We start from the raw sequence: 16,132 nt of genomic DNA, 5'->3' as shown, positions 1-16,132 counted from the left end.
AAGGACTTTGTGGCCTAGAACATACTAGGCTGAACACACAGGAAGAGCTGGTCTCTCTCTACTGCTTTTAGAATTTGAATATTGTCATGTGTCTTATGCACTTAGTCCCAGCTCCAAGCAACTAACAGGAATGATGACAAAAAAGCTTTTAAGGAAGTCAGTAAAACAAAACAAAACAAAAAACCCTGCTTCCAAAGCAGTGCTTACAGGAACTGAAAGCAACAATACCACATTTGTGTCTCACAGGACTCCTATTCATCACATCACAAAGCACCAAAGATGTGCTCTGATTCAGGGCTGATCCACCAGCTTCTTTGTGACTTAGCAGAGACTGTCCTCAACTCCTCCATGGTCTTGCCAAGGGTGTTGGAGTGACTGCTTAGGATAACGCTGTGTTTCTTGGCAAGTGTCATTTTTTGTTCGTTTCCAGTTAATGTTTGTGTCCTGGGTTGATTCTTTTTTCAGTGCTGGCATTGAACTAAAGGATATGTTCAAGATCTTAACCTCCCAGTTGCATGGCATGAGGTTCATGAAGATAAGTAAAAGCAGCATGAAAATGTACATTCTACAATATTAATATTCCTCCTTTTTGGGGTGGAAAGAGCAAACAAATGTATTATTAGTTCAATCACCATCAACTTACACTGGCATTTTATAACAAGTAATAACAGCACCCTTTGACTGTCTATGTAGACAGATATCTACAGTATCATCTCTCCATGATTTTTTTTAATAAACAGTACAATTTGATGTCTATATTTTCACACCCAAGGGGAAAAACAACACTATTGCAAATGTAGAAACGCCTGTTAGTGCATACCTTGAGAAGTGACATCATATTTTTCTGCAGAAACCGATTTTATCTCCATTGTGACTTTATGCAGCAATTCAATTACTTGAACCTGTTTCATGAAATCATGTAGCATTGCTTTTCCACAGCCCCTAAGATAGGCTTCTAGGATCACAGCGAATCTCTGTTGGTAGTGCATGGACTGGGCAATCTCGCTTCTTAAAAACCAAAACAAGAAGTGACCGATTCTTTTGTTCTAGAGGTGAAGTGAAACATTACAATTAGCACACGTGACAATTTCTTGACATAATGCCAGGAATTTAGCATGAGTTGGCTGTATTTTAAAGTACTTACTCTCAAACCCCGTTTTAGCAGAAATCTAGCTAATGCACTGTCATGATACGGCTCAAATTTCACAGCCTGAGTAACACAAACAGAGAAGACATGTTAGTAACATATTTAAGGCACTTACACTTTATAGTTGCATTTAATACTTTACAGATGACATACAGAACACATTGATGTAAGAGAAGAAACTATAATAAAACAGGCCTTTGGAGAAAACAATGTTGAAGAACAAATAAATGCTTTTTTTTTGTGCTTCATTCAGCAAGCGCCTTCTATCTGCAACAAGTTCTTTTCAGATTTGTTATTGATGGAACAAATAAAAGCAAGGCAGGGGCTGGCTAACCAGTGAGACCAATCTGAGCTCACGAATGCCAGTGAAACAACCCAACACCATTTTCAGGCCACAGCAAAAACCAATAAAATCAGAACAGTCTGCAGTCTGGCTGACACAGAGGGCACTTGAAAAGATTATTGCCAAATGAAATTATGTGTTTATAATCATCCTTTAATTAAATTTTTCGATTTGGAAGCACCATTTTTTTGACTAAATCCACCATGTCAGGACTCAGGCACTAGGGTTCATGGCTGCGATCCCCAGCACTAACAGCAGCAGCAGAGGATGCAGGAGCAGCTTTTCAGTGCACCTCATCTCAGGCCCTCTGCCCTTCAGTCCCTAACGAACCCACAATGGAATGAAGGCTCTGATACATACCCTATTCTGGTGGAGTACAACTAAGAGGAAGACTTCACCAGAGCTTTTTTTTTTTTAATGACTCTATGAACACAGACCTTTTTTCTCTTCCAACAGCCACTCCCTTCCACCCAAGCCCGCAGATATTTCAATGCTGCTGCCAAAACAGGGTGGAAACAAGAAATCAACAATTTTTTTGAAGTCTCAGGACTGGAATTTTTTTTTTTACTGTTATTCTCACCCTTGCCACAATAACCAAGTGTCTACAAAAAAAGAAAAGACGCCTGTCACATGTTCAGGCACTGGGCTGTGGTGGGGAACTTGTCCACCTCAAGTGGGTTTTCCAGTAGCTTCTTTCCTGTTGATCTAAGGAGTCAAGATCCAAGGAGGATCATATTAAGGCTAATGGGGAAGAAAGGTATTAAGGCAAATGGGGAAGAAAGGTAGGCATGTATATCCTGTGACACAAAAAGGGAAATAAGAAGCAAACAATCTCTGAACAGTCACAAAATCCCTCACGTGGTGAGAGCTGGTTGGTGAATGGCTTCAGGTTCTGGAAACAGCGAGCCAGGAAGCAGGGAGATTAAGGACAAAGGGATGTGCAGAGAGGCTGGTGCGTGTCCTATGCTCAGCTTTCAGAAGCATCAAAGTATGCCAACGTCTAGCGATAGCTATTCAACGCAATATAATGGCTCTTTCAAGACCACTCTGCTCTACAGCTTGCAAAGAAGCAACGAAGGCACCAAGAGAGGCCTACAAAATTCATCAAACAAGTCACAGTGTCCTATGAACTCTTAAAAGTATCGCAGCACACAGCTGTATTTTTATTAGTAGTACTAAAATATCAACATTATTTCTGAAATGTAAATATTTTTGTGGGTTTATTCAAGAGGAAAAAAAAAAACAAGCTTTTTCAGTCAACCTTCTAGAATGAAGCAACCCATAAAAAGCTGTGAAGACTTGTTTCTTCCAGCTGCTAAATGACATTCAAGAAAGCCAAGCACCAGACTTGCCCTTCAAGAGTCTCATAATTCTGCAAGAACTGTCTTGACCACCTCTGCAATACTGTTTTATTTCCCCAAGCAACAACATCTTATTTAGGAAAGATAATGAGAGCTCACAAGCATAAATTGATTATAAGATATATACAACCTTTTACTTTGTCTGTGAGATTATGGCTATGAGATTATGGCTATGAGGTTGTTTTTGTGTTTGTTTTTTTTTTTAATAAAAAACTCTTTTCACTGCAATAAGGCACCCAAAAGCAATGATTATTGCATAAATTCAGATGGATTTGCTTACAGGTCCAAGAAAGGCTATCACAAACCTCATTCTGGTATACGTTTTGCTGAATGATCGTAGTGCATATCCCTGAAAAACAACTTCAGAATGAAATACAGCCAAACAACCAGCCATTGTTTCCAAACAAGACCTCCTTATATTAAGGTTGTAAATGTATTTTAACATAAAAGAATACTGGAAAAATGTATTATGACTATCCTTATTATGCTTGTGTTTTAGAAATAATTATTTTTAAATATCAATCAAATTTTTCTTTTTTTCTTCACAGAGGCAATTATCAACACTTGAATACCAATAATAAAAGGTAGCCATTAAAAAAAAGTCTGCTGGCATTTCATCAGGTCCCTGCATGTCAATGCCTTGTCGATTCACCAACAGAAAACCTTTGCTCACTGCCATATACAAGCAGTTCAATCTTTTTTTGTTGGTATTTGTTTTTCAATTGATTTTGCTGTATTTTAACTACCCCAACCATGTTTTATCAACTGCACAGAGAACCACAGACCTTTATAGGAAGTTCAGTGGATTTATTTAGGGCATGACTGCTTCTGTTTGGGATAAGCTGGTCGGTAAATAAAATGTTTGATTTCTAGCTGCACTGGGAGGTAGGATGGGAATATCCTGTGCTCAGTGACATAAGCCATAAAGCTTTCACAAAGGCACGCATGTGGAAAGTGATGACCATTTTCAGAAGAGACGTCTTGGATGTGTCTATCAGAGCAGAGGAATGCCTAACATTCATTCATTCTCTGAAAAGCGTGGATTTTCAAATATGCTGTGGTATCAATGCTCTGCTGCAGGGTGCTGAAGGCCTGTGCTCTGTAATTAGCTATGGAAGAAAAGACAAGAGAGCAGCTGAGAGATGAAAGTTGGGAACTAGTAATTTTTTCCCTTTTGGGGATGACAGTATTTTAATTTCACGATAAGTTTCTTACTGAAAATGGCACTGTAACATTAAACTACTATGACTTCATGCTACACTAATTTAATTTACTGTTAGAGAGAGAGATTCTCTTTAAAACTCTCCAGAATTGTATTTTCTGAAAGCAAATCATTTAAAAAACACATTAAAAAAGATTATTTCCACCCCCCTTTCTCTTAGGCACTTTGATATGAACCAATCACCATCCCAAACCCCTCATTTGGATACAAAAGCGAATAAAATTGCTGAGCCACACGTGGACTGCAAACCTTGCAGCCAAGCGTATATATAGCAGCAGCTCCGTGGGAGGTCCAATGAGGTAACCACAGCGGTTCCTTTGGTTAATGTATAAGTGCATAAATTCTGCCTGGGGAGCCTAATCTTCAGACAAGCGAAGACAAGGCTAAACAGGCTTGTTTAAAGCATTACTGATGTGCAGCAAAGTCTGAAAACCTAACTGCATTTTCGCAGTAACCAGGGCTCTCTCGGAGCACACATAAATTAAAAGCCCCATCCCACAGGCTCCCAGGCTGCAGCATTTCCCTTTTTTTTTTTTTTTTTTAAATGCCAATTCTGTCCTCTGATTCTTTAAAAAAAAGGTATTTCCTGCTCTGCAGGCTGACAGCCCTTCCATGCGAACCAGAGACCTGTCAGCTCTGGGAAGCCTGCGGAGCCGCCGTGCTCCAGGGGATGCGTTTACCACGAAGGGCTGCGGGGTTACACCTTTCATCAGCCATCAGACTCGACTTCGCCACTGACAGCCTGCCCAGCTCCAGCACCACTTTGTTGAAAACAAACCGACCAGTTTGCTTGGATAACTGCTATAAACTTTCCAGTCATTTCATCTAGCAGATCGCACACAAAGCACTGCAAATAAATACAGTGGTGATTCATTTCCATTAAAAACACTTTTTTTTCACGCAACTTCCCAGAATGAATTAATTTTATGTATAGAGACATAACATCCTTTTATTTACAGTAAAAATTGTTTAGAACCTTCTAAATAAATTTTCCCCCCTTAACAGACCAAGACCATTGCCACATACTACGTAACTACACTGTCATTCTTGACCTAAAATCAGCCTGTTTTTTATTTTGCCTTCACTGTGTTAACATCTGCTTTTGCTTTCTTTCTCTCTACTTTCTCTCTAGAAATTGGTAAAGCTGATCAACAGTTTGTCAGTGCTGTGGGATTCAGACCTGACGTGACCAGGGTTAGAGAGCACAGTTGGGATTTCCTCCCAACATATGCCAATGTTGACAATTTTCAGAAAAACACACTGTTGTAGACAGGAGGCAATGGTGCTACAAAAATAATAACATAGACAAAAGATGAAAGTGGAAGGTATGTTTTGAGTTAATTTGGTTAGTACCACTGCTTTGATTAAAGACCAAAGACTTCAAAACCAGGGCCACTTGCAGGCATGGGAATGGTTATGTGGTAATGCAAATTTTCTCAGAAGCCAGAGATCAAGAATGCAAATACCCCTTACCTGCACAAGTTGCAAAAGATAATGAAGAACATCATCATCTTCTAAACTTTCCAGTTTTTGAACTGCCATTGCTCGTACATTTTCATCAGAAAAGTTACAGTCCAGAAGTTGCATTGTGAGTCCAACATCTAAAGTGCTTTGATCCCACGCCTCCTTTTTAGCTAGCAACTGGTACGTTTTGGCCACTATTTCTTGTTGTCCCCATTTGACAGAGCTAAGCAGCTTAGGATACGCCTTGGGGTGCTTTATGCTTTCGTATCTAAAGTGCCACAACAGTTCTTTGTCCTCCGGAGAAAGTGGGTTAAGTGGGTCAGTTGCGATGATCTCTTCAAGTTGCTTGCGAAGCTGGTTGGGCATTTCAGCTCGAGTCCTGTCCCCTTGGGAGTCAGATGTTATCCTGTGCTTGGGCAAGGCAATTGGGTGACAATACTTGTCCAGCACAATAGAGATGGCCATGGAGTTTTCTTTATCTGGATTAGTTGCCGATGTGAGTTTGTCTGCATTGATACTTCCTTGTTCTTCCCCCTTGCCTGGGATTTTCCACATGTGGAGCACATACTCCCCACTTCGTAGCAGGAAACGGTGATCTATCAGCAGAAGATTTACATAATAGAGAAGCTGGGTTTTGCATTTCGAATCGGAGTTGGGGGAGTCATGAGACTGAAGATTCGTCTTTGTGGACAATCCCTGTGCTTTACCACAGTATATCTGAAGATTCAGGAGTGCTCCCTTAGGCAAATCCTTGATTTTGATATCAAACTCCAACCAGATATTCCACAGAACCTCCTCAGTAAAAGGCTTCGAGGAAGTCCTCCTCTGCGAAAGGAGCTGTTGCCCGTGTTGAATGTTAGCCTCAACAAACACCGTAAGATCAGTATTTCTTGGTAAAACTGGGATATCAATGCCAATTATTTTCACCCTAAATTTCCTGTTACAATCCCACAAAGAGATAGTGAAGACCCTCTCGTGATCTTTTCCGTCTATCGTCAATTGCTCATGATACCCTGTAACTCCTGTACAGTCATCCACCAATGGCCACTCCTCCTTCTGAACCTCATCCTCGCTTGGGTCGGGGGGGTTGTCTAACACCAAGTGGATTTCTTCCCCATTCTTAAGGCATTGTCTTATCCAGTGAAAATCTTTGATTGGTGTCTCTCCAGTAATGTATTCATCCCTGCCACAAATCCTGAGAACGAAATCCAATTCGCTGTGATCTTCAGGAATATCCATCAAAGATTTCTTCTTTGCCATTTTTGTGAAAAAGCTATGGAGAATCATATCTGGAGTGTCATCTATTGACACTTTAATTTTTTGGCTAGTTGTTCCTCTATGTATGATTATGAAAATGTTATTATTAGTGATCTTCTTAAACAAATATTCTGGGAGTGGCTTAGATGTAGTCCATGGGTGCATCGCATACAATTTAGGATCCCTACAGGCTACCTCTATCATTCGTGGAGTGACTAATCTGCGGCGGGTAAATTCTAGTTCATCATCATGCACGTTGCTCACATCGGTAACATCATACCCAATTAAATTGTTAAGCTGCCGCTGAAATTCCTGAACTTCTTCTGATGGTTTTTGTTTCTGGACAACGTATATCTTGCCTACCTTCTTCTGTAACACTTTCCAGTACAGTATGCAGTCTAAGGTCTGTAATACTTGATGTTTATCATAAATTTCATACCATTGCCCCTTCTTCTGATACTGGAGAATGAACTGATCCGGGGTGAATGCATGGTAGAAGTCTGTGGTTTGGCTCATCTCTATTGCACGCATCCAAATCTGTGCTTTCATTTGCTCAACTGTACAGTTTCCAGCTATTTCGAGTAACATCATTTCCGGTATTTTAGTATGTTTATTGCTTGTAGGTAAAATGAACTCAATGGCTATCAGTTCCATTGAAGACAAATTACTCGATGTACAATAAGGTTTCATTCTTCTTCTCCTTCGTTTGTTTTCCTCTCTCATAACAACAGGCTGTTCATAATCCCCCAACTCCATGCCAGAAGAAATCTAGCAAAACATAGAAATATTTGATTATTTTCTCATCTACATTTTTCTTTACTGTTTTTTTTTTTTTTTAATTCTTCGTAATTAAAATCACAGGCCAGTCCGAATCCTGCTATGTGTTTTTTAGGTTTCCTCTTCCCCTTAATTTCTGGTCATAAAAACTTGATTTATATAAACCACTCCAGATGTAATCTATTCAATTCAAAACCAAATATAAAAAAAAAAGATTAAGTAATTAAAATAGAGCTTTTAAACAGCCTTTCCAGATTTCACTAAGAATAAGCGGTCTGACTGTATATTTCTGCCATACTGACTAGCTCTTGCTTCTCTTTAATCAAATTGATTCTTCTGCTGCTTCTTCTGTTTTGATGTTGTTGGTATTAACATAAGTGGATTTTCATAGAAATCAAAAGACACATTAATGTGTACGAGCACAACACTATCCTACCAAGCTCTAGGAAAGGCTGAAATGAACAAAACAAACACTTCATTTGCAGACTGGACAGAAGTGAGCCTACTCCCATTTTCCTCTGCCTCTCTTCTTAGTGGTGAGGAATAAGGATTTACACCCCAAAAAATCCCTTAAGATTCAAAAGTCTAGTTCTTCAGACAACTATTTAATATGCATCTAAATTCACGCCTAGCGTCCTTAGATGTGCTTTTTAAAAATAAATCAATTCACCAGACTGGTAACACCCAACCATTTCAAAAGCTAGGACTTCGATTATAAACTATTACTTTGTTTCAGAAGAAAAAACTCCTAAGCAGAGGGTTGGAACTAGATGATTTTCAGGTGCTTTCCAACTCAACCCATTCTATGATTCTATGACATTTTATTACCCTATGCATCCCATCACACCTAAACCAGCTGTAAAACAATTTTGAATGTCAGTAGTTTACCATATTGGGTTTCGGTAAAAAAAAAAAAAGTTCACTGTTAATCTCCATTAAACGATATTAAAGTGGAAGTTATTCACCAAGAGCCTGGGAGAGGAAGGCAGCGTTGGTCGGATGCACTCGCACAAGCTGAGTAAAGTTAAGTTACAGCGATACATGAACATCTTTTTCAGATAACGTTTTTTACAAAAAATCTTCCTCTAACTGCTGCAAAAACTCAAATATGCCATCGTAACGATACCCTAGCAGATAACAGAACAAGAAGATAAAAATATCTTAAACTGAAACAATATAACATGCTAACAAAAATCATTTTTTCAAGTCCCGGAAAGCAAACAACTGTGGACACCACCTTTATCACTAACAAAACACAAGGAAATATTACCTGCTTATCAAATAAAGGCTGAATTGCTGAAGACGACTCATTTGTTTAATTTCTGAAGTTCTTTTTTTTTTTTTTTAAAGGAGGATCATTCACACAAAAAAATCTTTGTTTAAGCTGTTCTGCTTTTCTTGCTCGCCCTCCTATCCAGATGCAAAGGAAGTGCTGCACTTACCAGGAAGGAAGTTTTAACCAAGTTGATTATACATACGATTGCTCATTTTTTAAAAAAGTCAGAATGCTTTTCCTGTTACAACAGTAAAAATACATTTGCAGTACAGCAATTTAATTTTAACACACATGCATACAAGACATGCTTACAGCCTGTCTTTAGCACGGGCACAGACTGCTAAAAATAATTTGGGTGGTAAAACTGATGAATCTAAATAGGACATTTTTAAAATAGTGTGAGGACAAAATATATTTTAGGGAACCTAACTACATTACAAGAGTTGAATAAATAATACTAGATAAAAGAAAGCAATTTGCAATGTTTCCTTATTTTTATTTGCATGGTGGTCCTTGAGGACCTTTGAGCACTCCCAACTTAAATTATTTACAGTTTTTTAAGCCAATCTTTGTACAAACGTCATATGAAGATGGTATATTCCCAGGATCTTGCATGGTAGCCTCATTGACAGAACCACTGGGCAATCTTCCTCCTCGTACTTTAACTCATCCAGTTATGATTACAAACACCCAGTGAAACCCATTGGAAATTATGACTTAAGATTCGGAAAGAATTTAAATTATGGACTTTCAACCTTAATTCTTGTGATGAACTACAACATGAAGAGCTGTTCCTTTGCCAAAAAAAATCCCTACAGGAAAGGATTTGGAAAAGCAATTTCAAATCAGAAAGGAAAGACAGAAAAAACTCCAATCTTACTCTTTTCCCTATGATTTTTCCAGAGAAATACTGACTATTTTGAAGAGCAATAAGTAAATGCATGCTACAAAAATTATGACTTTAAGAAAAAGAAAAAATACAAGACAACTGAAAGATATTTTAGCAACAGTGAAGTGATGGTGTCTTTTTTTTTTTTTTTTACGATACACTTTCTTTTTATCTCATTAGACACTACCCTTACTAAAAAGAAAAAAACAACTCCCTCTGTATAGGCAAAAAAAATCTGATAGCCTCTTACCACCTCTAATGTGCCATGCACAATCTCTGAAATTACCACTTTGCCAAGGTTAAGAAAAGAAAATACTCTCCAGAGTACGTAACTCTTCTTACTCCTAGCACTGTTTTGCTTGGCAGCTAAGACTGATTTCTTTTTAGAGATTATATCTTCTTTTCTACAATATTTCTGGAAGTGAGTTTGGGGAAAACACACCCTGTCCCAGCTACCTTTATCTTTTAGAGTCATTATTTGAAATTTCTCAAGGAACTTGTGAAGGTGCCCTGGATATTTTGCCACTGCCACGAGATCTACCAGTTTAGGCAAAAACATCTCCAGAACTCATCATTTGGGCACGTGCAGCCCATTAGCTCTCATCAGCTGCAGCCTCCGCAGGATCCCAGCACTACATATGACTTTCCTCCCCACTGTGCCTCCTGGCTGAAAAAATGTGCGTTGTGCTGGAAAACTTGAGCACTCACCCTTCAGCCTCAACAGCAGTGCCCAGGATGGTGGAGGAGAAGGAGCAGCCAGTATGAAATACAAAGGAAATGGAGCTGGAGGTGTAGGAAAAGAAATGGAGCAATGTTGAAGGGGGAAATGTGTTTGCAAAACCTACGTTTTGACATTCCCTGACTTTGCAGCACTCTTGTAGAGTCTGTATTTTGAAGCATAATATCTAAAATGCGTAATATAGTCAGGAATTTCACGTAGGTTTCTTCATTTAAACATAAGCTATCAGCAGTGTGACTTTTCATGCCAACAGGTAACAAAGTTTTATCACAAATACCCCTCATTCCAGCAGTCCCTGTGCTGACCTTTCAAGTAAACCTAGACTCGTTACAGTTTCATAGGCTTTTTGCCAGCCCTAGGACAGAATGCCTGTTTAAAATGTCCTACTTTTGCCACCATATGATATGCACATAAGGAAAAACTTATCAAACACATATACAGATATATTCCATCTCCTGCTAAACTGTTCTAGTTCTTCTCCATTGATCATGACTATCGAGATGTTCAAATGAAGCATCTCTACCTCAGGCAGCAGAGAATTACCCTGTATGCTGCTCATCTGCTCTAATTATTTGACAGTTTCATCCACTTAAAAAGTCCAGGAGAGCAATACTGTGAGAGGATGAGATATTCCCAGCAAACTGCATCAGCTACAATGCAAAACGTGTGATGCTTGTGCAACTGCCCATACAAGATGCTCTTCTCCCACATTCATTTGGATTGTGACCTGCCGTGTCTAGTCCAATCTAGATGTCCAGCTCCATCCCCAGTCCAGCTCTGAACCCTCTTCGTGAGCTTCAGAAGCCAGTTTTTGGACCAGTGACCATCTCTAACCTCTGTCCCTGTCAGACCGGTGACCATCTCTAACCTTTGTCTCTTCAATGACACACAGAAAAGAGTCCCCATTCTTACAGTGACGCCAAAATTGTACCTATTTCTTGCTAATCCATGTGTGGGCAAGGCCCAAATGTATTTCCTCATTCATATGCGTCAGAAAACTTTTATAACTGAAAATCATTTAAAATAACTTCCTAAAACCTTTGTCATGCTGAAGCATAACTTCCAGTATTGACTTTTGCATATGCCTATTGCAACAACACCAAGAAAAAGATTTTAAAAAATCAACTCTTTTTTTTTTTTTTTAAATTCTTACAAGCCTCCACAATTTTGAATTTCCCTGTATCAGGAGAAGCGTCCCACCGCTCGCCCGTGAATCCTGATGGGGTGCAATGGAGCGGGAGGAGGTGGGCCTGTAAAAGGTAACAAAGAAAAGCAAACAGGCTCGCCTTCGTCTCCCATCACGGTCCTATCTCACCACTCAGCTCAGCAAACTGATCACAGCGGCAACAGAAAAAATTGGTTAATTTTCAGCTGGATCAGTTCCTTGATCTTACTCATCACTTGCAGGAGTGGTAGGGCACGGAAGGGAAAAGAAGGGAGGGGAATGGAACCAGCGCTGGAGAGGGTAACCGAGACTGAAACATTCGCAGCGGGATTAGGAGATAAATTCATGAGTAAACTTGTTAAGTGATTTGAGAACACTGGTTGAAAGGTGCTTTAAAAAGACAATGTGGTATTATCGTGGGTTACTTCATACATTCTGCTACCAAAATTTTTTTTTAAAAATCAATGGATCTTTCAAACTTCAATGCCTGGTTAGGACTGTGTTAGATTTTTACTAGTTGTTTATTCTTTACTAGTTACTCTAATGCTTTTTTTTTTTTTCTTACTAGTTTCTGCTTGTGGTTTAATCCACCATGTGAAAAACATAAATTAGTGTTTTGATTTTAGTGTTAACTCCTTCCCAGACAATATAACCTACAAGAAAATAGGCGCTATCAGAGAAAGAATTACCTCATGCACACGTTATGCAAATATAATAATAATCCATTTACATTCACGCTTTCAGATAAAGCTAGCTTTCAAGATAAACACAGAAAAAAGCAAGCATAAATGACATGACCCAAAGGTTTCCAAGTAACAACCTACATCTACTTGCCAGCATTGTTCTGTAGGAGACTGCTTTGCATTTGCTAGATAAGAGTAAAATTTATCTCCCTAATCTATGTATTATGATGCAGTCCCAAACTACACAGACAGCACACAGCACTAACACATTAAGCATAAACACAACTACAAAAACTGTTTTGCTTAGTTTTTTTTGTCAAATCCGCTAGCAACTACTAACTTTTAAGGGAACTAAAACAATGCAGGTTCCCATTAGCTAGTAAACTTCACCAATAATATAGTCGTGTTCTTCATCAGAAAGTATACTAATCAGCAGACACGGCTTAACACCTCCGTCAGAAGTCCGTGCAGTGAAGCAGACTGCAATATTGCTAGGGCCGTAATATTTTCAGGACCCCCCTATCTTCACTACAAACCTCTGCATACTTCGGTTTCTTCTAAAGGTATCTATTTGGGATAGATACCCCAAATCAAACAAAAACTTCCAGCTGGTTCCAAAAATTCGGATAGGGAGTTTGGCAGAGTTCTGGCTGTGTACGTGACAGGTGATCTAGCTTTAAACCAGTACTTTACAGAGCCCGAAAGCACAGAGACCACAGCTATGGTTTGCGCAGTGACCCTGTTAGGATGCAGCCTATCCTTTAAAGTTGTGCTCATTTTTCCAAATACCGATCTTTAACTGCACGATCTGTTTTTTTACACTGAAATCCAACTCCTGAACGCCCTACGCGACGCCCTCAGACATTTTTTTGGTCAGGGAAGATTTTATGGTCTACACGAGCCAGGCAGACACAAGAGATTCTTATTTGTGAGATGAGGAAATACAGTTATTTATTGTCTAGGAGCTGCGTCGCAGTAGAGCTGACTCAAGATCTTAAGACCAGAGGGAACAGCCTCGTTCAGCTCGCACTGCTCGGTTCAGCGTACGAACAGCTGTTTTTAGCAGGCTTAGCATCAAACCTGTGACTCCTCTTTGGGCCACGACCAAGGCCGCGACGAGCGAAGCCCCAACCGACCTAAGGCTGACTCAGCCCTTTCCTGGGAGGCTGAGACGCCGGCTGACGATTCCCCACACCCTCTGCAGGGGGTCTCGGGGCCAGGAGCCTCCCCTGCGCCCCGGCACGGCCGGGAGCAGCGGCCCGGGGCTGCGCCTTCCCCCGGCCCCGGGCGGAGCGGGGCCCCCGCCCTGAGATGGCGGCCGGCGCCGTGCGCCCGCGGGGGCCGCTGCTGCGTGCGGGGCAAACCCCGCGGCCGCCACCTCCACCGCCACCACCTCCGGGGGCCGGGCAGGGCCGGGCCGCGGAGCTGCGAGACCCCGGCGGTCCCCTGCGAGGCTCGGCCGCGGCGGGCAGCGCCGGCCTGGGGCAGGGTCCAGCGGCGCCCCCCGGGACGGAGCTACTCACCGCAGCGGCGGGGCCGCGGCCCGGCTCCGCGCAGGTGCTTTCCTCTCAGCGGGAAGCGGAGCGGGCCGGGGGCCGGGCGGGAGGCTCCATGGCCGGCGGGAGGCAGCTCCGGAGCCGCCGCCAATCACACGGCGGGCGAAGAGGGAACCGGCGCTGAGGCCTCCCCGCCCCGCTCGGCCCGGCCCCGGCCCCGGGCGCTGCGGGTTCCCCGTCCCGTCCCGTCCCGTCCCGTCCCGTCCGGTTCCGCACACCGAGGCGAGGACGAGGCTGGTCCTTACCGGGGCTTGCCTGGGCTGTCCTCGAAAAGCCCTGGTGATGGTGATCTGCTCCACTGCTTCGTGGCCTTGTCCTTTGGAAAGGCTTTCATGCTGTCTGATTAGATGTCTACTTTTGCAGGATTAGCCTCTTGTCTTATCCCCCCGCCCCCCCTCTTTTTTTTTTTTTTTTTCCTTTTTTTCCAGCTTCTTTTTATTTGAAGGCGCTGGATTCTTGCTTTTATGCTAGCCTCTCACCTCCAGGCCCCGCAGCCCTGTCTCTCTGCCTTTTGGTCGTCTTCCTCAGACCCCTGGCGATTCCTGTAGCCTGGCCCTGGGCTCCTGCCAAAGGGGCCGCATCGGTTTTGGAAGGCACTGCTCTGAACTGGACGTCGTAGTACTCCAGCTACGGCCTTGCCAAGGCTGCCCGCAGCAGGAGTATTATTAATTCATCAGCCTTCCAGAGCCAGGACTCAAAATGCAGCACAGGCATAACCATTCACTTCCAACTCAAACAAACAGCACCCCGTCACAACCCGTTCGCTCCCCTGGCTGCTGCCTGTTCGGCTCTGAAAGGAGCTGAGCATTTGTATCTCCTCACCTCTGTTTTGAAATGGATAACAAAATTATTTCAGTGGTTGTACCGAGACCTTTTCTGACCTTGATCTTGCAATGAGACTCAGAGGTGAACCCTGTGTGGCAAAGAGCCCACATGCTTGCCCTGAACGACATGCTGACAGAAGGTGACATCTTCAGGGAGTGCTTGACAAGATCATAGATTTCCACACAGACTATAAAAGGGAATCTGAATTTTCTATGTGCACTGTGTTAACCTCCAGAGAGCGAAAAATATCAGAAGAGAATAACTAGTGTGTTCCTGTGTGTTCCTCATACAGACGCAATTGTAAAAGTCTGGATAATTGTCATTATAACAGTGGAGTTCTTTTGACTTAAAAAATCATTTGCATGACAACACTAAGAGTTGTAATACCAGCCTGAAGCAGAAAGTAATTCAGAAACAATAGTATAAACATGGAGTTTCAAAATTAATGTGTTACACTGAACAGTGGCTAAATGAAAGCGTAACTATTTCAGCTTCAAGTTCCCTTTTTACAAAGCTAGAGGCAAAACGAAAACCTTTAACAACCTTCACACGACGTGCTTGCAGCACAGGGGAAACACGGTGAAGATTCACTGACTTTGTGCTTGGTTTTCCTGATACAATTGGTAATATTTGTCAGAGAAGTTCAGCTTTGCAGAGCACGTGTATTGCTGAATGCTTTAAAATAGATTAGAAAACCTTATCAAATAGGAAGCCTCTTTTTTGTTGTTGTTGGCTGGGTCCCCAGATGGATCTCTCCAGGAACAGAAATACAGCCAGTTTGGCTACTAATCCTGTTAAAATCCATGGACTTTATTTGGGGATGCACAAACATATGGAGATTTGAGCAGATGAATAAAAAAGACCTTCATTTGTCAAAAGACAAATACAGAGGGAATAATTTACAGCCTGAGCAAATGACGCGTTTCATGTGTCACTTCAGCCAGAATTGTATAAAATATTTTTAAATAGCTATAAATCAACATAATGCTATTTGAAATGAAAGAATACATTATTTTCTATATTCTATTTGAGAAAAGGAGGTAAAATATTTTGTAAGGTGTTATAGAAAAACTGAAAATCTTTGTCATTTCAGGATTTAGAAGCTTAATAAATTATTAATTTTTTTTTTCAGTTAATTTTCAGCTCCTATATAAGCAGCACACTTACTACCCTTTGTGGCAAGTACAGGCTTTCCTGTTACCAAGCGCGCTCTCTTTATAGTTTGCATAGTCTTTAGAAATATATATTTTAACATTATTTTATTCCTGTTGATTTCCAAATGTGACTTTAACCTCTTTCCATAATCTGTCACTTTCCATTTTTTCATTGAATGACAGCCTGTACAATACACTGAAATGCACATTTTACCATATAAAAATGGAGCTCTAAACATTCAGAAATACCATAGCTTAATGAAGGAAGGTGAAG

At 41.2% G+C, this 16,132-nt stretch overlaps 1 protein-coding gene across 3 annotated transcripts in view; it reads right to left on the bottom strand.

Annotated features, from left to right (window-relative positions):
* The window catches only part of PIK3CG (phosphatidylinositol-4,5-bisphosphate 3-kinase catalytic subunit gamma), a 38,826-nt gene extending 23,372 nt beyond the window's left edge, over positions 1-15,454 (bottom strand). The window contains exons 1-4 of one of the 3 annotated variants that reach the window (XM_040549022.1): positions 14,125-15,454; positions 5,547-7,562; positions 1,145-1,210; positions 821-1,046 (exon numbers count right to left, since the gene is read on the bottom strand). In XM_040549022.1, coding sequence (XP_040404956.1) covers positions 821-1,046; positions 1,145-1,210; positions 5,547-7,550 — 2,296 coding nt within the window. In that variant the 5' untranslated portion in view covers positions 7,551-7,562; positions 14,125-15,454. Of the gene's footprint in view, positions 1-820; positions 1,047-1,144; positions 1,211-5,546; positions 7,563-8,536; positions 8,777-13,846; positions 14,054-14,124 lie in introns of those variants that run through there. The other 2 variants (XM_040549012.1, XM_040549002.1) reach the window with 2 other exon arrangements.
* Between the last annotated feature and the right edge of the window lie 678 nt (positions 15,455-16,132).

Source organism: Cygnus olor, chromosome 1 (genome assembly GCF_009769625.2).
Source record: "Cygnus olor isolate bCygOlo1 chromosome 1, bCygOlo1.pri.v2, whole genome shotgun sequence".
Lineage (NCBI taxonomy): Eukaryota > Metazoa > Chordata > Aves > Anseriformes > Anatidae > Cygnus > Cygnus olor.
Note: the sequence above shows the minus strand (reverse complement) of the source record. Positions and strands in the feature narration are given on the sequence as shown.